Here is a 25,860-nt window from a genome sequence, read left to right on the forward strand (position 1 = left end):
TTTGAAATATTGTATTGTCAATATACTATCTTTGTGTATAAAATTAGCAATTACTTAATGCAGTGAACTTGGCAGCAAATAGTGTATGAAATAAAGAAAGACAACTATATACAACATCTAACTATGTTACCATTTATTATATTTCTCATTTATAGGTCTTTTCTCATTTTCTACATGTATGATTTTTATTTATCTGGTTTGTTTTATTACATTTTTTCCTCATGCTTAATAGCGAGAACTCATGCATTAAGGCCCTTATTCTAGAGACTACAGTGGACTGGGCACATCAATCAAACGGTGCATGAACCATTACAGGACGGCAAAAGACCCGGTCAAAGTTCACAGTCAACGCTCAAAACTTGGTCAGAGAAAGCAGACATACGTAGAGAAGACCCCTCATAATAACCAAAGGTTGGGACGGAGTGATCAAAGGTTATTCACAATGGTTAACCAGCCATTCACTACTGATGCAGTTAAAGTTTTTTTAAAACAACACAAGTTGTGCTTGGTCCCCTTTCAAAAACTGCAATTGCCTTGATTCTTGTGGATTCTTACAACTATTCAAAATAAACAAATAAGAAAACATGCCAAGTCCAGATGAGAGGTGTGACAATACAGATGGGGGAAAATTACAAAATGGGCTTGTTCACGAGTGAAGTTCGATTCCAATGAGTATACTTGGATAAAGTACTGTACATTAACATTTCCGAGCCTGTTAGAAATATATTTTGGGTATATTTTCTTTTTTTGGTAACATGTTAATTGTTAAAAACGACACAGAACAGGTCAAAATGATCTACAGTTTCATACTTTTAAATTGCTACATTAACACAGGGATCAAATTCAATTCATTTAAAATAAATAGTCCAAAGAGATGACATTGAGCAGTATAAAACACAGTAATCAAAATTAAGTGACCAGATACTTTGTACAAACAAACATTACAAAGAAACAAAAAGCAAATAAAAATCATCTTTGGTGAGGTAAGAAGGCTTATGATGACAGACAAGGAAAATTAGCTCAAGTTACCTCAACACTCATGGCTAAATATGAGCTAAAATAATTTCAGTTGTTTTTTGTCAAGCTCTCAACAAATGGTACATGATGATAGCAAAATGTTGTGTGTGTTCAAATAAAAAGCAGTACATGAAGTCCACTGCATCTGACTGGCAACCACAAGAGTGTGAGCCATCCTGCAATTGCATAGCAAATAACCGCGCTCCAAGAATATCTTTCCATAGAAATGTACGTTTCAAAGGCCATATGTACTTTAGTATAATTTATGTAATTGACTGTAAAGGGAAAAAGGAATCAAATCTTTGTCAGAAGTTAAGTAGGCCTACTTCAGATAGACTTAGATAAAACATGTCATTACCAGTATAGAAAGCATTCTCAATCAAATTTTCGGAATCAAAAAACACACGTATCTATCACTATTCAAAAACAAACAAACATATCGTCCTCAGACAGTGCAATGCTTTACATCTCACAGCAAAAACAAAGAAAAGACTGCACATGAAAAGTGCAAGAGAGGACATCAGCCTTCAAGACAAGAGGAACGGCCACAACACTAATACTTAGGAAGAAGACAGAAAAATAGCTATTGTTATGACCACTACTGGGAGGTAAGCTTGAAAGCTTTCTATATATTTGGCATAATCATACAGTGAGTGTAGACAAGGTTTGTCTGTAGATAGCCAACTGATTTCAGTTGATTTTTGCATGTATTGATTTATAAAATGTATCAACAAAATCCATTTAAAAATCCCAGGTTTCCAGTTTTACAGCTGTCATATTTCACGTGTTAGGTTACTAATGTAAGTGAAATAAACATCATGAAACTAATGAAACATCAATAACAATCATAATTATTTTGACACAAACAATAATGAAAACAAGCCTTTACAGTGAGTCATTGAGAAAAACAATAAGACAAAATTCAACCAAATTCAATGTCTTATGGTCAAAAGTGGAGTGATCAGGAGAGGGAACAAGGGTTGTGTGAGTGTCATCCACACACAGAACAAATGACGTCTAAACAGTTGGTAGGAGTAGTATCTTCATCTGAGCCTCCTCTTCCTCCCATGATAACAACCCATACACATTTTTGAATAACATAGTCATTCTATTTCTATGAAAACAATCCACTCAGGACTGGAGTGAGAACTGGTCCTGTTCGATAGGTTTCTTGACCCAGGCTCCCAGTCCTGCCTTGTGGAATTCCTTGGTCAGAGTCTGCTTGGCAGCATGGTACTCCAACGCTGCCTGTTTGGCGTCATGGTACAAGCTGGGTTTGGCACCTTTGATTCTCAGAGTCTGTGAAAGCTAAAGTCAGGAAGAGAGAGGTTTTAATTGGACAAGAATAAAACACGGTAAGAAATTATTCAACAATCAAGTGAAAAAACACGAAAACATTTACGTTGGTAAATTGAGTTCTTGGAACATACCCAGACACACACAGCAAAAGCCACCTGAGAGTATATAAGGTGTTGTGCGGGTTAAGTAGCCTACCTTGCAGTATAGGCGCACCCAGCGGCTGTAGAGGGCGTGCTTGCAGAGCCTCGAGGGCCGTCCCAAGTCGTCCTTGCCTGTCATGGCGTTGATGACCTCTAACCCCTGGTCTCCCACAGCCCAGTTCACACTGAAGTTAGGAGCTTTCCCCGGCTGCCGTGCTTCTGCGTTGCTTATTCCTGCAGAGAAGAGAAAGTGACTTAAAAAGATTCCTTTGTGAGATATATTTTTTCAGGACAATCCAGGGGCTGTGTCTGACATAAACTAAGTAGGAGTAGGATGTAGGATGAGTAGGACGAACCGCTCAGAAGTGGCCGGTTGAGATTGAACGTCTGAGGCAGGTCCTCAATGTCAGCGATCCTCTGGTACATGGCTCTGGAGAGGTGGTCTGCGTGGTACAGACTGCCCAGGATAATGCTGGAGAAGTAGATGGGCTCCGTGAAGTAACACATCAGAGAGCCCTGGATCCCTACTACGTTCCACCTGAGAGAAGGGCGTAGTGAGAAGTGCTGATCATAGGGATGCACTGCTTTTGAGTCACACAACCTTTTGAGTCTTACCACCACAAAACACAGACATTTCTGAGTGTAAGGTATGGATAAGACCCAAGTCTAAGTTAAAAACTATTTTGAGTTTTCGGATTTTACCCTGAACATTTCGATCAGTCTGAACGCAGAGGTTGAATTGGAAAATGTCTTCTTGTACCCTGTTTTTCTCCACCTAATAATGCAACCTGAGTTGAAGAAAATAATATGTAATAGCCTCTCAGTTGGACATTTCCTATTTTTTGAAAATTAAGCTCCACTTTTAGTGATGAAGGGTGTTTATTGCCTGGAGTCAGATGCTATTCAAATGATTCTGATTAGTGCATTCCTCAGGCTAGCTAACCTCTCTCTCTCTCAAGTCCCAATCACTTGTGTAACACTCTGCCAACAGAGCAGTGCTACAGGTATGATTATGCTAGAGCCGTGATTAGGCCTTTGATTAATCTCCACGGAAATGGCATCCCTGCTGGGTGTGCCCTAGGAACTGCAACAGCTCCTCAAACTGCAGGTGTGTAATCATGAACAATATTGTTGATTTATTCACTTTAGATCTCAGTAAAGTTTGTTAGATTGTTTCTTCAAGGCTTGTTCTCTGGGCTTTTGCTGTCCATGTGATTTCCTCAAGCAAAAGCCTTTGCGGCTATCTCTGACTTGTGAAAAGTCGGACAAAGTTCACAATAGTGGCATAAATAGTAGATTTACATTGTTGGTGTTTTTATGAAAGTCATATTTAAATCTTCATTCCATGAAAATGACTGGACACCTTCTGAATGGTTACAGTTTGACTGGTTGTTAAAACATACAACCTAGTAAAAAGGAGTGGTGTCAAAGATAGACACAGACCTGGCGATCTTGTCACTGCAGGACATGGTGAGCAGCCTCTCTCCCTGCAGTACCCCGTCCCAGGTCTGGATGGTGTTACTGACTTTCACAGGGATGGTCCCCTCTCCAGACTCTATCTTGGTCCTCAGCTGACCACGGGCTTTCCTGTTAGGATGCTTGTCTCCCTGATCTGTGGATGAAATGGAAAGGAAATAAGCCTTTAAAATGATGAAGAAGAAGCATTTTAAAATGAAGAAGAAGAAGCATAAGAAGAAGAGCCACCCAGGGCAAAGTCTCACCCTCAAAGGCAGCCTCATGGGGTGAGAAGATACGTGCGTCTCCGCAGGGCGACGTGCTGATGTACAGGTGGAACTGCACATTTTCCTTCAGACGAAAGCCCTGCTTGTTCTCACACCTCGTGAATATCGACTTCTGCTGCTCCTCTCTGTTGTTGCTATGGCAGACGGACACACGGAAAGACGGAGAGACAGGCGGACGCTGGGTAAGACAAGGGTAACGTTGGCATTTGTTTCTTCCGGTAAAATGAAATTGTTTATGATTGTTGTTGACCAGTCGGTCTCTACTAACCCAGTCTCCGTGTTTACAGTGACTTACCCGAGGAAGTGTTCCAGCTGTGCATACATGTACCTAAGGAGGGAACGCCGAGCAATGATCTCAGCATGGCAGTCGTTCAAAGCCAGGCCGCGGTCGCTCATGTACTCGCCGTTTATACACTTGGTCCCCGTGGAAACACAGATCACTTGTGCCTCCTTGACATCGGTGCCTGGGCGGGACGTGTGGATTGTGAGACGAAAATAGTTTAAAATGGTATATAAACTACATCTACTGAATACAGTATATCATTTGTTTCTCTTGTTTCATGATGCAGTGATAAAATCAACTAGGAAATGTAAAGTGATACCTAATATACAATGTAAATTAGGCAAACATATTTTTTTCGTGATTAGTTTCTAATGAAACCCCCAGTTGTGATCCATGCAGCACCAGTGGGGCTCTCTCCATTTGACAGAGAGTCAGAGATTAACAATCAACTTAAAGTCAAATTTCCTTTGGGAAAATAAAATTATTCTAACAGTACCTGTTGTCATGACAATGCCTGCTAGGACCTTCCGGCGTGCGTGCGGGGATGTGAAGTTATCCGTCAACTCACTGAACTTGTCAACTACCAGACCGGACACAGCATCAGCTAGAACCTGAGATAACCACCAAGCAGAGCATGAGATACCGGGTTTCGGCATCATAACATCAGAAGAAAAACCGAGGCCTTAAACCAGAGACTAAACCCAGACAGAATAGAAGGCAAGACACAGAGAAGGGGAGGGAGGAGAGGGGTAAGTTCCTGGAGAAGATTAAACATTATGAGGACCACCTTTCTGACTTATCATATAGCTCTGATGAAACATCTATGATCAATTGAAAATCTAACCAAAACCTCCACATGAATGTGTACATTAGAAATCATCGAGGCAATGACAATCCAGGGTACCCCCTATGAGACACTGCTTTCTCAAACTGAAGCTCAGGTAACAGAACAGAAGACAGGCTAGTGCAGTATAATAGATTAGAGGTGCCTACTTCTTCAGGGATCAGACATACTAACTGCAAATAAAAGGGTTTAGATAGGGATGAGTGACAGACAAGACACCAGGGAGCTTAAACGCTGCAACGCAAATCATCCATCCGCTTCATTGACTGATCTGTTCTAAAGCAGGCCAACGGAGCAGGCAGCTTGTCTAATCAATAGGTATGTTTGAATAGCATTCAGGAGCTGATGTTAATTAAGATTACAGTTTAAATTACCTTGCCTCGTCAGTCGTTATCTCAGGCAGGAGGGATTAGGGGTACGGGATTAAGTGATGTGTAAATAGATTTGAGTGTACACAAAGCAACGTGGAACGTTCAAGGCTGTAATGCACCACTGTCTCTCAAAGCTTCGTCTCCTTTTCAATTAAGCCCTGTCAGAGGCTTATAATGAGCTGGTTAGACCATCAAGTCAATTAAACTGAGAATAGTTAATAGGAAGTGAACGTTGAATACTGCCTGCAATGGAGGATGAACCAAACTGACATATCTGACCATTGCTCTCTTATTTCTTGGGGTTAAACCACCCAGATAGAGTTAAGAAGAGTCTCTGCATACTACTACAATTTTTCTATTGCTCCACAAGATTTCCGATGGGGAGAGGGGGGGGGGGGTGTGGGGGGGTTGTCCTGCATTATAAGGTTACTATGTGCTATTCTGTGCCTTACATTCAAAGTAAAGCTTTTCAAATAACCATATGAAACTAGCATGTCATCCAACAGTATCTTAGTGAACGTGGTGTGGGCAGTAGTAGTTCTTACCTGTGGCAGGTGCAGTTGCAGGCCCTCTCTGGGTATAGGCTGTCTGGACGGTGTCTGGTCCAGTTGCATGTTAAAGAGGGCAGAGAGAGCAGCCTGCGCCGCCCGGGCCTTGGCCAGCTTCTTATTGCGGCCTGAGCCTTGGAACGTCTGTGTGTCAACCACCACGGACATGGCAAAGTTCTTGGCGTGGCTCTCTCCACTCTCTGACACAAAGTCGTACTTTAGCCCGGGTCGTAGTTCGTTGAGGATCATGACAGGGTTCTTGGCAATAGCGGGGGAGACGAAGGCTGGGACGAACGGGGTGGGTGGTAGGCCTAACGAGGACTGACTCAGGGCGGTAGTACCTGAGTTCGCCAGCAGGGGGTACTCTACTAGTCCCAGGGAGCTGAAGGAGCCATTGGTACCATTTGAGCCCAGGTAGAAGGACTCTTCCGGAGGGGCCGGGGTCTCAAACCCATTAAACAACATGTCCGGGAAGTCAGCCTGGTCGGAGGTAAAGTCTGTGTTGACCGTTAGCGTCCGGCCCATTGCCATGTGCGCCCGGAGGCGTTGGGGAACTGAACGAACGACCGCAGAGCCTTCTCAGCCGAGTTGAGCTTAGCCTTCTTCTTGGTGGGGCCGGAGCCCTCGAACAGCTGCCCATTGACCTCGACGGTCATGACGAACACGGGTGCGTGGACCGGACCGGTCTGAGACAGCAGCTTGTACTGCAGCCCAGGCTTGATCTCATTCAGCTGCATCAGGGCATTTTTGGGCAGAATGGGCCCGGGCATTTTCTTACGCTTCTTGGGCCTGTACTTGCTGTTGTGATGCCCGTTATTACCCTCTTCTAAGGGACGCTTCCTGCCCCCTCCACACCCTGCACTGCCCCCATTAGGGAGGTGAGCTGCCCCCTCACCCCCCAACCCCTCCTTGGAGGAGGAGACCACGTTGTCCAGGTTGCGGTTTTCCTTAACATCGGTGCTGCTCGAACCTGCGGTGCCCAGAAAGAGTAACTTACAACGCCTTCGTTGCAGGATCTTGTAAATGTAAAATTTATAGATTCCTTTATCTCTCTTTGTAACTGGACAAGTGATGTGTGTTCCTATGTATGATAGATTCATAAGTAGTCATTATAGAAAACATTGTATGTTAAATACATAGTAATATTAGTATCAACATTAACCTTCAATACAATCAAAGGGGGCCTGAAAAAAACTTGATGAAAGGACAGATTTCTGAGGAAAATCTTTATATTTTATTTATTTATATATTTTTCAGAATAAGCACTACCAAAGACATAGGCAGTGTAAATACAAAAGTAACCCCACCAAAATGTCTAAACATTTCAGTGTTGTCATCTGGCTCCTGATTATCTATTCATCTGTGTTATTGAAGAACTGGCTCTCAAAACTTCTAGAAATGTCCTGTGAAGGACTACATGACCAATTTAACTGTAAGGGTTGTATTTATCATGGTATTAATAAATTAGGTGTAGCTGTGGTTGGAGGAACACATATCGCCACGTCCTGATTACAAAGCTGATGGAACTTGGTGTAAATTTTCATTTATAACATCCTCCAGCAAAAGCTCGATAGGTTACTCCTTTCGGCGCTCAGGGATCAAATACATCCTTGTATAAAATGCAGGAGGAGAGAAGAAGGTAGTGAAAAGGGGCTTGGAGAGAAGAGGGACAAAATAAGGATATCGCCACCTCCCAAAATGGAGGTGCTAGAGACAAACAAACAAGTGTTTTCTGGGATTTTCATGCACCACTGCAGTCAAAAATGTATTCAAATAATAGTTTTCTTTTCATTATAATTTAGCTCTGGACCAAGCTGTATATCATCATTTTCTAAAACAAAGTGTACAGAGTATATATCAGATTTTTTTTGTGACTAGGCTGGTAGTTGTGGTAATGTAAATAACAGGCATGCAAGAGAAAATATAAACAGTGTAAAAAACACAATGCTGCTAGCGCCCAGCTCAACAGGAGGGGAGTAGTGATTACAACCCTGTTGGGAAAGAGAGATTATTTAACAACAGAGCATTGTGATTGACCACGCCACGACAACACTGTCCGCCGCCAACCATGCTCAGTTCTGACCCTGACACACACACACACACACACACACACACACACACACACACACACACACACACACACACACACACACACACACACACACACACACACACACACATTAACCAGAAAGCCCTTGAGTAACCTTGGTAATGTATACCCATCGGCCTGCCAACAACCCTCAACTGTGTGTTGTGCAGCAAGGACGTCCCTGACCGACACAGTAATCCAAGTGAGCTCCCATGTGGGTTGGGCTTGGTGTAACAGGGAAGCAGGAGGATTAGGGCTGTCCTAACATACAACATGTCCTAACATCATAACTGTCAAGTGTGTAATGGGATCTATGTGATGGTCCTGGGGCAAAGCACTGCGCTGAATGAATTCAACATCTGCTCCATAGATACATACAGCCCCTCTCTCTCTCTCTGCACCTTACAACATGAGACAGCCCCATTGGGCTTGGAATTGTTTGTTGTTGTTGACAAACCCTGTATTTTGACTATAGAAAGAGCTTCCTTTCCTCAATAACCCTCCCAGGCTTGTTACAGGCAGTTTAAGGCTGAACTATAACTGCTCTCAGAACCTAGAGGAGGTACTCTGTGGGGTTTTAGAAGCTTTTCGAGAAGAGCAGGGGGTCAAGCTTAGAATCCGTCTCTTAAAACGGTCTGAAATAACGCAGGACATATCCCCTCATCTCCCCCTGAACGGGAGATTAAACTCTGATCCTACCCTCCTGAGCCAGGAAACACAGTCTGATGACACTTTCTCAAGGTCAATCCTACACAAACAAATCAGGGAGAGGAGATTTAATACATTATAGGCCTACAATTCTCCTCACTGGATTCCTTCCAATAATGTTGTGTTATTGATAGCAGTATTCAACTTGAAAACATATAACCGAGTAAATCGTTTTGCACTACTAGGGATATTATATTATTAGTGTGTGTAAGCACTTCACAAGCATAACAACATGACAGCAAGTATAGGGACCAGTGTGGTGAAATGGAGGGGACTCACTCATGCTCTCTTCTTCATCTCCCTCCATGGTGAAGAACCTCGGCTGGTTACGGGGCTGCTTCACACCGGCTCGACCTGTAGGACAGACAGTCAGAGACACGCATACACACCCACATACATCCATCAAAAAGGCATCATGAGATATCTTGCTATGAATATAATTTATTCCACTGTAAATACTACTGCTTGCTTTTGGAAAAGATATCATGTCACACAGCAAAATTAAAAAAAACATAAGATGCTACTAGAGGAAATTGACTCTTCCTTTAAGGTTAATCTTAGAGTATATATTATACATATATATTCAGCATCTGGACTAATCCTGTCAATGCCGACAGACCATAAAGGTCTGGGCAGTCTTTTGTGACTTTAATATCGGTCCCATTATCCCTCGGTTTCAACTAGCTCAGCGTTTCCCAAACTGAAATAAAATAAATTAAATCGTGCTTGGTTCATAGAACCAGGGTTACGTCAATAACCTCCGGTAGCCGCTAGATGCAGTTGTAATAAACAGAGCGGTTTCGGTTTTTTTCCTACAAATGTGGCTCTATCGTTTAAGTTAGAAAATATGACCCCATCACTGAAAGATAAGACTCTCAGGAACACGTATGTGTCTTCTGTTTCCCTCTACAAGCCGTACAGGACTCAGAATGGACATGACTAGACCCTAAATCAGACTGGGGTAAAAAGAAAGATGCATTCTTTTCTACACAGAAGATCATACAAAATCATTGCCTGATGATCTTCTGAACTTTCCAATACATTTCTGATGCATTTCAGTCATTTGAAACTATACAGTGCCTTCGGAAAGTATTCAGACCCCTTGACTTTTTCCACATTTGTTACGTTTCAGCCTTATTCTAAAATGGATTAAATAAAAAAAATCCTCAACAATCTACACACAATACCCCATAATGACAAAGCGATTGTATTAAAAATAAAAAACAGAAATGCCTTATTTACATAAGTATTCAGACCCTTTGCTATAAGACTTGAATTTGAGCTCAGGTGCATCATGTTTCCTTTGATCATCCTTGAGATGTTTCTACAACTTGATTGAAGTCCACCTGTGGTAAATTCAATTGATTGGACATGATTTGGAAAGGCAGACACCTGTATATATAAGGTCCCACAGTTGACAGTGCATGTCAGAGCAAACACCAACCCATGAGGTCGAAGGAATTGTCCATAGAGCTCCAAGACAGGATTGTGTCGAGGCACAGATCTGGGGAAAATAACCAAAACATTTCTGCAGCATTGAAGGTCCCCAAGAACACAGTGGCCTCCATCATTCTTAAATGAAGGAAGTTTGGAACCTCCAAGACTCTTCCTTGAGCTGACCGCCCGGCCAAACTGAGCAATCAGGGAAGAAGGGCTTTGGTCAGGGAAGTAACCAAGAACCTGATGGTCACTCTGGCAGAGCTCTAGAGTTCCTCTGTGGAGATGGGAGAACCTTCCAGAAGGACAACCATCTCTGCAGCACTCCACCAATCAGGCCTTTATGGTAGAGTGGCCAGATGGAAGACATTCCTCAGTAAAAGGCACATGACAGCCAGCTTGGAGTTTGCCAAAAGGCACCTAAAGACTCTCAGACCATGAGAAACAAGATTCTCTGGTCTGATGAAATCAAGATTGAACTCTTTGGCCTGAATGCCAAGCGTCATGTCTGGAGGAAACCTGGCACCATCCCTACAGTGAAGCATGGTGTTGGCAGCATCATGCTGTTGGGATGTGTTCAGCGGCAGGGACTAGGAGACTAGTCAGGATCGAGGCAAAGATGAACGGAGCAAAGTACAGAGAGATCCTTGATGAAAACCTGCTTCAGAGTACTCAGGACCTCAGACTGAGGCGAAGGTTCACCTTCCAACAGGACAACGACCCTAAGCACACAGTCAAGACAACGCAGAAGTGGCTTTGGGACAAGTCTCTGAATGTCCTTGAGTGGCCCAGCCAGAGCCCGATCGAACATCTCTGGAGAGACCTGAAAATAGCTGTGCAGCAACGCTCCCCATCCAACCTGACAGAGCTTGAGAGGATCTGCAGAGAAAAATGGGAGAAATTCCCCAAATACAGGTGTGCCAAGCTTGTAGCGCCATACCCAAGAAGACTCAAGGCTGTAATTGCTGCCAAAGGTGCTTCAACAAAGTACTGAGTAAAGGGTCTGAATAATTATGTAAATGTGTTATTTCAGTTATTGTAAAAACATTTTTTGCTGAAATTTCAAAAACCCGTTTTGGCTTTGTCAATATGGGGTATTGTGTGTAGATTGATGAGGGGAAAAAACGATTTAATCAATTTTAGAATAAGGCTTTAACGTAACAAAATGTGGAAAAAGTCAAGGGGTCTGAATACTTTCCGAATGCACTGTACTTCCTTCAGATTTAAATACTGTCAAAAGTACAGTCAGACTGATTTGTAATAAACTATCATAGCCCAAATAAAGAAAGTGAACATTGGCCGTTGATTACATTACTTGGTGGGGTCGCGAAAACATTTTGATATGAAAATGGGGTCTCGGGCCAAAAACATTTGGGAACCCCTAAACTAGATCTTCTGTAAAATGCTGCAGTTCACACACTATACAGTACAGTAGCCTATGTGGTTCATTTGAGAAAGCACAGGAAGTCTCCAGATATATAATACCTAAATTATATTTCCCCAGACAGTCATGAAAAAACGTTCATGTTAAACATACAGTATCAATGCTATAGTATATAAGATTGAAACACACTGATGGAATAGAGTATCGGATGTCTGAAAATAGCTTACCGAGCGTAAAGTTAAGTGTAACCAGAACAAACAAATGTGCATGACAGTGATAGCAACTGTAGGAAGCAATGGGCCGAGCGATATACCCTTGCCATCGGGAGGAAACTACCGTTCATGGAGTTAATCTCAGATACTATATCAACCCACAAACAGACAGAGCGAAAAGTCAGGGAGAGAGGGAGGAGAAGAGGAGGAGAAAGGAGAGAGAGTAAATCAATATAATAATTGTAAAACAGAAAAATGGCCTTAAGTTAATCTAACTCTACTGTTCAATTTTATACAGGACATTTCTCCAGCCAATCCACCCTACAGTCACAGGGCATTAAGGAAGCTGTTGCATATATTAATTAGCCGCGGATATCATTGTGATGAGTGTGATAGAAGGAGTCAGGCGCAGGAGGGTAATCACCGAATGCAGAGTTTATTCCGTCGTACACAAATAGCGCTGGATAGCGACAAACGAAACAGGCACAGGGGAAAATCTACCCTGGCAATACAAGGTTACGGTAGCTCCAACAATAACAGGCACAGGGGAAATATCTACCCCGGCAATAACAAGGTACGAGTAGCTCCACCGAGCTACACTACTCTCACAATTAAACAATCACCCACAAGGACAAGGGGGGCAGAGGGAACACTTATACACGGACTAATGAGGGGATAAGAACCAGGTGTGTGTAATTGACAAGACAAGACAAATGGAATGATGATATATGGAGCGGCAGTGGCTAGTAAGCCGGTGACGACGAACGCCGAAGCCTGCCTGAACAAGGAGGGGAGGCAGCCTCGGCGGAAGTCGTGACAATCATATAATTAAATAGTGATTGAATCTACAGTTTATACATCAGTCAATACAAGCTGTATTGTATCGGGCATGCTGTCGTTTTTCCCAATACTCATCTCCACAATCTATCTTGACCAAAGCCAAGACGTGGGAAAATAGTAGCCTGTTCTCTCTTTTCCTCCCTATAGGATGAAATAGGGTGTTAGGTTTGTATTCTGTCCCCCCGTGGTCTGTGGTGTGTCGATAACAACATAGCACTTCTGTATGGGGAAGAGTAGTCAACAGAATGAGATGCAGTAACTTCATAGGAACACTAAGGGGGTTACATAAATTCTCTGTGTTGTCCACAGAGTTGTTCTTCAGAAGAGAGGGGAGAAACCCTTGAAGGACAATTGCAAATAGGCCCAAAAAGAAGCTGAGATTTCTAGGGCACATTTTCAGTGTTTCAGAGAGTGGATATATCCAACTAGGACCACAGCAGCACCTATTGCTCAAACATACCATTTCAAAACACTATTGGAGTAATCTAGACACACTAAATGACTGAGGGTTTCAAATCGAAACAATAAATATTTTGATAGAAATACTTCATATAGACTGGGACAGTATAATTGGTGTCCTCTCTCTCAAAAGCAACCAAATGCAAAGTTCTCCTGCAGATGAGAGAAAATGGAGGCAATGGAATGGAGATGATCTGTGATTGTCGCAGCAGCATTTCTTTGGTGCCGTTGCTTTGAAGCGGATGCATTTGATAAGCATTCCCACAGAAAAGCAGCCTGCTGAATCTATCCAATCAGGCCAGCCACTACAGACAGACTGATTGAGGAATACAGACTCCATTTCACTTCAGTAATGACACTTTCAAGAAGGAGAGTGTGCAGACACAATTACATATAGAACCCATAAAAATGTCAAACTGAAAAGTTTGAGCTTTTTTACAACTTTTCTCATTCAATGACAATGAGAAAATACAATAATATTTGGGAGCAAACGACACGTTTGTTGATGTAGTCAACATGAAAAGCAGAGTAGATAATAGAAACTATTCATTTAGTCAGTGCTTCTGCAACTGCCACCTTATTAAGTCTAAGCTATTAAATGACATCGCTCACATTTCTTCCTACACCCCTTTTGCCTCCCCCTTCCTGTCTGCCTGTCAGAGAGCCGTCACCTCCCCTAGCATCCCCCCGTCTTAAGCTGTAGCTCTCACCGTGAGACAGCGGCGCTCGCCTTCCAGGACGATAAGAGACGCGACGCTGCTGTTATTCACGTTAGGTTAATCAGCAAACTGCCACTCTACATGTCATCCACCAGGCAGGAAATTAATGAGTTAATGAATGACCAGATAATTATCATCACTGCTTTCTGGGCTGAAACGAATGTTGACGGGGATGGTTTTTACTGTGACACTCTTAGCTAGGGATTAGGGACCTTGCTTTCCTGGCTGTGGGGGCCGGTGACTGTCAGTCTTTAGCAGGGGACCTTCGCAGTGAACGGTCACTTCCTGGAGAGTGGCCTTGTGGGTAATTGCTGGTGTTTCCATGACAGGGGTCAGAGGTGAAGGGAGAGGAAGCGTCATATTTGCATCACTGAAGATTCATATGGTCTGGGTTAAGTTACAGTCTTACTCATTACTTTGTCTAAATGTCATCTTTGTTTGGTTCGCTCTCACTTTCAAGTGGACAAATGCTGAATGAAGTACCAGGTCTATGATGGTTCATATTGCCTTGGACCTGCATGAACATATCAGTTTAGCTGAGTGATGAAGCATATGTCAGCGCCAAAATGAGCTCTCACTGAACCAAGGTGTCTGTAGCTAGTGATAGCCAACCTTGCTATAATGGCATCATCCATCCAGATCCCTTACAGCCACCCAGCTGCACCACATCCTATTCCACTAACATGGTGCTGGAGGCAACTGCGTGGCTGTTGGCTCAAAATGTGTCAGAGTCATAATGGCCAGGCGCAGGGAGCCAGATGGGTATTAATGAAAGGGCAGCGGCCATAGCCGCCATAGCCTCCAAAATAGGTTTCATTAGGAATATAGTAGCTCTTTGTCAGCAGTCCGCACCATGGACAGCGCTAGCGCTGCACAGCTCTCAGCACAGCAGGCCACTGAAATGGCCACAACCATAGCAATAAGCATTTGGTGTGGTAATGCGCCCATTGCTATATTTCCCCTAGGCCACATACATGGCTGTAGACTGCTAGGCGCCATAGCTGAGCTAATATTCCCTGTAGGGGACCAACAACAACCAGAACCAGCATTGTGGTCAATGCACATTCCAGGAAGGGAAATGAGCAGGATATGAATGCTGCTCTTAGTGCTAGGACCTGGGGGACAGGGCTGAGAAGAGGGTCTTCACCTTCCTTTCTTTGACGCATATGGTATTGCACAGTGCTACATACAGAGTATTTTGTTAACCATATGCCTACTTTATTCATTTTTGGCAGTCAGCTTTCCCAGGGGTTTTCTAAGAGCCTGGTTTTAGACAGTCTTAGGAGGAGGACACACAATAATTATACACACAACAGTGGATGGGGCACAACATAGTAAGAGTACGTAAATCACAAGTAGAACCAAGAAAGCCTTGTTGTTAAGCTGCTTTGGTTGTTCGAAGATCAGAGCTGGCTTTTGTGTTAACTAACCAGCCTCTCTCTCAGCCTGAACAGTGTAATCTCGTCTCTCTGTGTGACAAGAAGTGGCCTTGTACCCCGCCGCCACTCAACTCCTTCCTCCCAAACATTAGCACTGACAATGTTATCAGGCTGCCGAGCCCTGGCGCCTCGCTGGAAATGCTGGCTGCTTGCTTTGTGTGTGCTGGATAGACGGAAACTGAGGCTTAGGTTGTCACTCGCTCACCAAGATAATGGGCGACAGAAATTAGCTGGGGCAGAATGAGAAAATGTCAACAAATGTAGTTATCTGTGAGTGAGTTTGTGTACACATGTTTGAAGAAAAAGGAAGTAGTGAGACAGACTTCAAGGTTTTGGAGTGGTATTCTGTTCACTGTCAAAGCTCACAGATATCAACATTGTATCGTATCCACAGCCTGTATAGCCTCTGTTAGCCATTCATGTTCAAAGGTTTCACATTAAAAACATGATTGAAGTTTTCTCGTAAGAACTTTAGCTAGCATATGTTTACAAGGATATGTAGCATCAACACATTTGAGCTTATTGTTATTCACAGTCACTATCCCCAAGTTATCAATGTTGGGAGTCTTAGGACTATGAATATCACACCACGATATTAGCAAATCAATGCGAGCAGACTACTTCATCCTAAGGACCAACACGTGAAAGTCATAAAGGATTGCTACAGCCATATTTACATTGCTGATCCACCATCAAATATGTGGTTCTACAGTACTGTATCTATAGCAGCATATGCTTTCTGTGTGGTGTAAAGATGCATTTAATAGGAAACCCACAAGAGTCTGGAGCTGTATGTCTGATACATAGATCTGTCTGAAGCCTGTCATGCACGTCCTATGGAGAAACAGACAGTATCTCACACAGCCTGGACCACAGAGACCAACACCTAGTTACACTGTCTGCCTGTGTTGTTCACCTTCAAATAATACACTCTTGTCTCAGACATACATAGACATTCATGCACCACTGCACACTGATACACAGGCAGAACATATCTTACACATCTTGTTATGTACTCACAGTATACTGTACACACAAGCAGGCTTGCACATGAGCACACACACATGCTGTGAAATGGAAGGACCGTATTAAAGTTGATTAAAGTGGCATAGAACTAGGCAATATGAGCACCCTACATACCTTCTGTCATTGCTTTGCTGATGACACCTATGAAAATAAGAGAAAATAAGAATATTATTATTATATCTTATGTAAAAATTATATTCCATAAAATCTGAGGTTTGTCCCCTGATAAGATAGGATAAACCCATTCCATGCTTTCTGGTGATGAAAAAGAACAATTCGAATTTTCAGGAGGGAAAATGTGGAAATATGAAATGTAATGTTATGATATACTAACATTACATTTACTGTGAAATTCACCACAATATGTATTTAGCCACCTGGTACCCTGCTCTCAATCAGCAGTGAATCATCATCAACCCTTGTCAAGAGCTGGTAATACCCTCAATAAACCACTGACTCAAATCCCATCAGAGAGGAAAACAATGGTGAACTCATGATGATGATGGGAGATGCTGTGAGGGAGACACCAGCCAGAGGTGTCAGAGCTAACCAGACAACCCATGAGGAGACATTGATGAATGGAAGTTGGAGAAAGTTCTGGTTCTAGAAGTGGAATAGTACTACAGCTGGAGGGGAATTCTGAAACCAACTGTCAGAGCCATCCCTCAGTGGTCTAATGCAGATGGATCGATCCACTGGGTTTGGGCGGACTGGGGAGAAATAAGGTGTCGGTGCCTTCCGGCACAAAAAGCTTCCTTGAACATTGCCGGTAGCAGCAGCGGCGGCGTATATTTCTCTCTCAAACCCTTCATTTTCTCGCCGTGAAATGTCATTTTTAGACACGCAGGATAGGACCCTCGACCAGGCCCCGTCAAGCCACAGGCGTGACTTATCGATGTGCCGTGGAGAGGTGATGAGATGGTGGACGGAGGAATGTGAGAGCTGAAAGGAACAGACAGAGGGAGTAGACTGTCTGTACCTCACTACTTTTTATTTGCTTTCCTATAACAGTTTGCAAGAGAGAATCCAAACATAAGATGTATCAAACTAGAAGACCAAACCAACCAAATCAACAGAGTACCTACTGTACATAGTACCTCATTGGTTATAGAATGAATCACAATCAACTACTAGATTGAGAGGGAACTCAGCAGTAGGCTAGTTCATAGCTTTTCCTTTTATTTTCTTCTGAAGCAATATTGTACCAGCTGAGGGAGCTAATTGAAGATTTAACAATGACATGTTATTAAAATCCCACAATTGTTGACCTTATAATGCAATCTGGAAAATCATATTGGAACATAATATTGCCTTGAAATCTCACCAAGCAAATTCAACCAAATCTTATTGATTGACCTTTTTCAGTTTGTCAGATACAAATTGTGTGGCTATTAGCCTGAAAGTTCCAAGAGAAAGAATCCTTGAATTGTTGCAGTAGTCGATGGAAATGTGACATTTAGGGCGAAATCACATGAAAATCTAAACCCTGAAATGGGCTGAAACTGAACTGCAATAAATCAAAAAGCATTACAGTATATATAAATCTGTCTGATATAGGAAAAAGGACCTTCTTAGTAAGGGTGAGTCCTGTCCATTTTATTGTAAATGGTAGCCCTGGGTAATATAGGTCAGTGCTCCCATTGCTGCACAGCTAATAAAATCTCCCCTGGTCTTCAAGGCCATTAAGTGGCTGCAGTCCCCTGTGAAATCTTTATGACGGCGCAGGGGGCGACAGGGACGCTGTATATATTCTACACGCTAATCAGTGTCACTTAACGGGCTAGGATCGCGGGTCAGCCCCCCTGTGGGTCTTCTCCGATGGGAGTGAAGTCTCCAGATCTATGCTGATGACAGCCTGGCATTCATACACACTATTCAGTCACCTCTCTCTCTAACTCACGCACGCACAAACACACACACACACACAAACACATACTATTCTGTCACCTCAGAGTCCCCTCTACGGGGCTAGGCAGAGCAGAGGGGTCTGTCACTGTAATGTTAAAATGTAAACTAGTTCTAATGCTTATCTCTCTCAGCCTCTGGTCTGCAGGTATGATGAAGACAAAAGCTGAACATACAATCATAATCACAAGTTGATATTATTTGATCTTTCTGGGAATACCAAGTCGGACTGGAAGCCAATATTCCTGTTAAATTCTTCTAGCCGCCGCAAGTCCTGAAACCTTGACGCAACCCACCCAAGCAGCCCTCTTCCTTCCTATCCAGCTGGATGACAGGCAGTCGGATCAAATCCATTTAACGCCATCACAGGTTGCCCTGTGGTCCCTGGCCTCCAGTGCTGAAAATTGCTACTGTGTAAACGCCCTGCATGTGACAGTCCAACTGTTTCACATGTAGTCAGTTACCTTCCTAGACTCAGGCAGGGGATTTTGCACTCTCTCCCACACCGTACATTCAGGAGGCACACTATTTCCAGCTGCTCAGCAGGCAGGTATACGACAGATGAGAGATTCCAGGTTCCTAGCTCTGCCTAGCTCTGCAGCTCTCTTCCCATCCCCAGCTATTCTCTCCGCACCACTACCCCCGTAGCTCACAACAGATGACTATCGTTGTCTTCAGCCGCTGCCGCTGCCGCCAAGGCCAGGCCAGGTGCTCCTCTATCTCTGGGTGAGAAGGGAGGGAATGGAGGAAGGGAAAGGGAAGATGTTGAATTTCACACTTCACGGCTCCTGGATTAACCAGGTCTGGAGGTAATGTTGACAGACAGGCCGACTAGCCAGGAGAGGGGTGAGGAGGGGGATGGGGAGGCAGAGGTGGCCCCTGTTTGAGGGGGTCATCTGGATGTAACATTATAGTCAGTGGTGTAGTGGAGGGTATATGCAGGTATACGCCATATACCCACTTATTTTTCAGTGGGCATTCCGTATACTCACTTCTTAATCCCCTCGATGCATATCAAAGTAGTGTAGTGGAGGTATACGCCATGTCAATTAATAAGGCTGACGCAACAGATCAGAATGTTTAGCTTAAAATGTTGATAAACTATTATTTATTCACATTTTCAGCGCAGCAATGTGCACACGGCAGTAGGCCTCGAATGTTACAAAATGCAATTTGCAGAAAAAACATGTTCTAAAATGTTCACCGCACATGCAAGTGGTTTCATGGACAGAGATGGAAATATCCATTAGATATGTAGAAAGAGGGGAGATCTAAAGATGCAACAACTATCATGGGATGCTAATATGACTAGGATAATGCCTGCTAGACAATGAAAGAAAGTTGAAAACCAATAGAACAGGAGAATGCAAATGAGGAAGTCTTTATAAAATAATTGCAATGGTGGGATTTTGGCTATAGGCTACTTTGACGCAAGGTAAGACGTCTTTATAAAATAATTGGAATTTAAACGTCCAGGTTTCAAACAATTAAAGAACAGGAAAAATAGCAACGCTAATGATAGGCCTAACAGTCTTCTGGTAGATTAAAATGCTTTCCCAAAAACCTTCTAAATGAAATGTTAACTACAAAGTAGCCTATGCCTACCTGGCAGAATGATTTCATGATTATTTGCATTAATCCAGTGGCCATTTGTTTTGCAAACTCGATCTCATGGCCAACAGTGTTTCCGCTAACCAAACAGTGCTAGGTGCCTGCACACTTCAATTAAAGCGTAACTACACAAAAAAAATCTAAATTTCATAGATTTTTCCCAGACCTCAATGGTGGTCTCCTGATGTGGTTTAAGCATTGTTGTGGACTTAGAACATCCGATTGTGTTGTTTTTCTGTTTAAAAAGTGTGAAACCTGTGTATTTCTGACTCAATTGACAGCCTCATTTATCTATTTCAATAGTAGACCTACTATTAGCCTACTGCACAGTACAGCTTGGGTTGGTCTGACTGTTAGAGACCAATATGGGATTTATCATTTTAGGTCATTTAGTGTGTCACTGTTTCTCATAGAATTTTTCACACAGGGTGCCTTTCCTCACCGGGTGTTGCAAAATTGGAGTATACCTACTTCTCCAGGTACCACTGCACCACTGATTATAGTGGCGGTGGTACCAAAGCCAAAGCTACAACACAACCTAGGTTCATTTAATCATATACCTAGAACAACCTAGAACAGAACACAGCTATCTTAGGGTTCACTGGAGACCAGGAATATCTGGATACAGCAGAGCCACTATCAAGTATCACTATCAACTCCACCTATCAGAGAAGAGGATACTGTTATGTCTGACAGACAGACTGACAGAGATTCACGACGTACGGCTCAGGCAGACTAGACAGACACATCCCATAGCATCACAGAGTAGCCAGGTACGTCTCACAGAGCAGCCAGGTACGTCTCACAGAGCAGCCAGGTACGTCTCACAGAGCAGCCAGGTGCGTCTCACAGAACAGCCAGATACGGCTCACAGAGCAGCCAGGTACGCCTCACTGAGCAGCCGTGTACGCCTCACAGAGCAGCCAGATACGGCTCACAGAGCAGCCAGGTACGCCTCACAGAGCAGCCGTGTACGCCTCACAGAGCAGCCGTGTACGCCTCACAGAGCAGCCGTGTACGCCTCACAGAGCAGCCGTGTACGCCTCACAGAGCAGCCGTGTACGCCTCACAGAGCAGCCGTGTACGCCTCACAGCGCAGCCGTGTACGCCTCACAGAGCAGCCAGGTACGCCTCACAGAGCAGCCGTGTACGCCTCACAGAGCAGCCGTGTACGCCTCACAGCGCACATCCATCCTCTTACCTTGTCTGGAATTCACTTTTCTCCCCAGTAGATTAAACTCACACTTCACCTCACCTCGCAGCACACCAGTTAGCATAAAGGTACAGTGGAAATGATGGTATGTATAGCTTCCCAGTGTGCAGGGTGTAAACACTGGAAAACTCTTAGCAATACTTTTGAACTATTTACCTTGTTTTTACAATGGATTACAGCTAAATTAATGTATTTTATACGTGGGAAAGAATGAGACAAAAGTCATTACTGCGTTGCCTTTTGAGTGTTTCATGAAAACAGGGAATCTGCATTTAAATATTATGTGAGGGGTGGGCCGAGTAAGCTTCAGAGTTATTTAGCCACTGAAATATTAGCAGCCATTGACAATCATGTCTAAACCCAACAAAGCGAGAATATTACAAAAATGACTTCAGCAGGCAGCACATTACAGATAATGCTCTGAGAGACAACAATATCTTCAGTCCCAAATATCCTTACTAAATGTTCCACTACAATAGATTTGATTTAGTCATTCAGTCACGGGAGGCTGTTTTATGCCAGAATATTAAACGTGTCTAATAATTAAAAGGTTCTGCTGAACTTCCCTTTGATTAATTCATATGATTAATATGCCAAGGTGGCAGCTCATTGTTTAGCTCTTGACAGACTATTATAGCAACAAAGCAATAATCCCTACAATAATCCTTCCTCCTAATGCATGAACAGATAGATTATTATGTAGCTCTGAGGATTCCTCTTGTTTCTTATAAAGTTAGACATTGTCTATAGAGCTCACCAGCTTGTAGTCCTAAAAATCAGAAATGAGTTACCTCTGGTTCATTCAGCCATTTCTATGTGGAAAATTAATGGAGAAAGAATGGGGTTTTGGGATAAACGCCAAAAATAAGGTCTGTGGTAAACACAGGCTTAGGAGATCTTATACGTTTTGTTCTGTGAGATAATATCTGTCAGTTAACATGACCTTTATGAATTATGAAGCCTTTATGTGCTTTGTGCTTTTAAATTATATAAACGCTTAAAAATTCACAAAAAGTGACGTTAACTGATGAAGATGATCTCATAGAACAAAACATATAAGATCTCCTAAGCCTGTGTTTAACATAGACCTTATTTTCGGCATTTATCCAAAAACCCTCAAAAAAAAAACATTCATTTCCCCATAGGCTTTGACCAACGAGGCATTGGCGGAGAGACGCTATTGCTATTTCTCTCTATACCTTCCAGACTCTATATAGGGGGGGGGGGGAACTGAAGAAACAAGTACACAAGAGTCCATCCACTTCAGGAATATTATTTTATTTGTATTTTTATAAATCAACATATCAGATAATTTCTTCCTTAACCATTACATTCCTAATCCCCTTTCAGATTCCCCTTTCTCTAGTAGAACTTTGAATCTCAAAGACCGTGTATGATCGGGATACTTTACAGTATGCAAAGAGACAAAACTGCCTATCACCATGCTGTATCCACGCTCCAGAGATTAAAACCCAGGAGTGGAAGGAGGGTTTATACTTTCCGCATGGACACCTCTCTGAATTGAAACTCCTATCTGCTCACCTTGCAATAGACTACAGGTTACCCCATCGCTGCAGAAAGTTAATTTGAAAGTTAATATATCTGCCTATTGCCATTACCCAAAGCAACGGGCGTGGAACTGAGCCTGTATCCTGTCACAGAAAATGGCAGAATACGTCATGCATACTGTATATAGTGTGTGAAGTCTGAGTGGCACTGACAGTACGGTTCAGAGTTAAATGTATGATAACTATAGCGCTGTTTAACGGGAAAAACCCTTGGAAGATGAAATGTGATATAAACACAGTTCTTGATCCTTCTAACACAAATACGACAACACAAATAGATGTTTCTGTTTCTGTGGGAAGTAAACTAGTACTATTCTACCTCAAAAACGTTTCAAATGCATTCGAGGCACTCAACCACAACACTGTACATTTCTATGCCTGAATTCTCCATCATATTGTTATCACAAACTCAATGACATATTTCCAATATCTGAAAACTGCCTGCATCATTCTCAGACGCAACATATGCAGTATTAACGCTCATAACTCCGTAAATACCAAATACACAAGCACAATCCTTGCATTAGTCAGTCAACCAATACATCAATGTTACATACAGTGACACAAAAATCACAGACCTACAGATACACACACAAGCCCACACAAGCACTCCCCTCCACACACACAAAGACTATCCCTCAGAGCTATCCTGGAGTGGAGTACCTTTGCGCTCGGAGCGTTTCTTGCGCCTCCTCTTGAACCTCCTCCGGATCAAGCAGTAATAGGCCCCCACGGTCCCCGTGGCCTGGGAGCCATCCAGAAACACAGCCATGCCTAACAGGGTTGTTCTGTTGCCCCTAGGCAGTCCTTTTGCCCCTTAGGCTGCCCTGTTGCCCCTAGGCTCTCTTTAGCCTGGAGAGTCTAGGAGGCACTGCACTTCCCCTCCCTCTCTCACTCTGCTAAGTACTGTACAGGCACTAGGCGCAGACCCTCCCTCCTTCCCTCACATTCAACTTTGGGAGGATGAGCAGGGGAGAGGGATACGTGGAGGAGGGGCAGTCAGGCTATGACAGAGGAGGAGGAGGAGGAGGGTGATGTCTGGCATGTTGATCCAGCATGGTAAACAGTTGTCAAATGAATATAGAAAAATATGCCTCTCTCTCTCTCTCTCTCTCTCTCTCTCTCTCTCTCTCTCTCTCTCTCTCTCTCTCTCTCTCTCTCTCTCTCTCTCTCTCTCTCTCTCTCTCTCTCTCTCTCTCTCTCTCTCTCTCTCTCTCTCTCTCTCTCTCTCTCTCTCTCTCTCTCTCTCTCTCTCTCTCTCTCTCTCTCTCTCTCTCTCTCTCTCTCTCTCTCTCTCTCTCTCTCTCTCTCCAGCCAGTACTTTTATATGAATGCTAAAAACGAACAAACGTCACTCCAGCGGTAGCCAATCTCACCCTCTCCTTGGGACCCTCATGATCTGTGGAGACACACACACACACACACATGCGTGCACACACACACACACACACACACACACACACACACACACCAAATGACCATCACCTTGGCCAACAAATGCCATCTAAGAAACAGAAACATACCCGATTCACACTAATTTAAAGGATCTATATTGTCCCATTGCTGTGATGGTGCCACAGTTACCCCAGTGTCACATTCAGGTAAACTAATTTCCACAGGCACACTAGCTGGCTCTCAGAGTGTGTTTCCCTGTGTCAGCAGCCCAAGACTCCATTCCACCAGTCCCCCATCCAGACCTCTCTAATCCTGGGGGTAATTATTGTCCTGACATGCACCAGTGGCTCCCCGGCTGGGGGACTTAGCACTCCGTACTGTAGAAGCGCCACAGCACTTAGTGTCCATGTCTACTATCATTCAGGCATCAGCTAAATCTGGCCGGGGTTATTATGAAACTCCACACCTTCATAAAGAGAGGGAGATTAACTGTAATTGTATATTCATTATACATACGGTAAGAAAATGCATACAGTAAGAAAAGTAGTGCATCGTGGGTCTCGTGAAAACACAAACCAGACGGTATAACTTACTAGTGGACCTCTGTCTCCCCCCAGTGAACAGTGAACGCAATCCAGATATTTTCAAACCAAAACCTGACAGATAGTATCACTGAGTTTCTAAACCCAGAGGCACAACATCGTGAGACTTCCGGGAACGCTTGCGAAACAGACCAAACAGACCAGGCCGGAGTTTGGGGTTTGAGAAGTCAATGAGAGAAGTGAAAAAATCTTCCTTAGTTGTTAATTTTCTCGAAATCTAAAGACACAACATAGATTCGAGTCAATGTCTTAAGTAGTTGAACATGTTATTCCTCCAACCTCATGAAAGTGACAAACTGACACATTTTCATTTTCGTCAAAAACAATTTGATATCGAAGGAGTGCCTTTGATTTGACAGCCTGCAGATGCGCAGTTCGGCGCGAGACGACCGTTAGACCCAATTACATGTTTCTACACATGAGCTTAGTTAGCCAACGTCGCCATGACATCGCCTATAAGTGTGATCTGGGATTTCAATTGGAGAAGCAGTTTTAGCCTATCTTCATACTGTACTGTCTTTGATAGTATGCTGTAGTAGAACAACGCCAGATGAGAAACCGGTTCTTAGGCCTATACTGCCCCCTGTGGCATGTATGGGGGTGGTGGTTCACCTCAAATGAACCAAGCCCATCTGAACTACATATATAGACCCATTTCCCGGACGAGTCATGAAAAGTTGCACTCAGTTTCGAATCAGAAAGGGGTTTGTTTACAATGAAGTGAATATGAACACATCCAACTTCAGATGCAGCTCATGTAAGTTAGCCCTTTACATTCGTACCTGTATACGGGTTGACAATGGCAGATTTGGGCACTAATAAGCGCCTAAATTGGGACACAGTGGCTGTACAGTAACATTCTATCAATGACATCAGAGCTCAGGCTCTGCGATTCAGAGCTCTGTATGGGTTTTGACTGACAGACGTTCTGAACTTGAGCACCGCGCGCAACAAGAAGTTGAGAGTATCCTGTCGGGCTGTATCACCGCCTGGTACGGCAACTGCACCG

At 43.3% G+C, this 25,860-nt stretch overlaps 1 protein-coding gene across 1 annotated transcript; it reads right to left on the reverse strand.

Annotated features, from left to right (window-relative positions):
- Window positions 1-109: 109 nt before the first annotated feature.
- On the reverse strand, window positions 110-23,895 carry LOC121568076 (double-stranded RNA-specific editase 1). The gene is given in 12 exon segments (XM_041878650.2): window positions 110-2,325; window positions 2,512-2,690; window positions 2,813-2,994; window positions 3,900-4,068; window positions 4,178-4,332; window positions 4,494-4,662; window positions 4,978-5,092; window positions 6,242-6,783; window positions 6,786-7,214; window positions 9,321-9,395; window positions 16,672-16,698; window positions 23,518-23,895. Coding segments are annotated over 12 exon segments (2,328 nt in total). The 5' UTR covers window positions 23,627-23,895; the 3' UTR covers window positions 110-2,148.
- Between the last annotated feature and the right edge of the window lie 1,965 nt (window positions 23,896-25,860).

This window comes from Coregonus clupeaformis, chromosome 6, assembly GCF_020615455.1.
Source record: "Coregonus clupeaformis isolate EN_2021a chromosome 6, ASM2061545v1, whole genome shotgun sequence".
Classification (NCBI taxonomy): domain Eukaryota; kingdom Metazoa; phylum Chordata; class Actinopteri; order Salmoniformes; family Salmonidae; genus Coregonus; species Coregonus clupeaformis.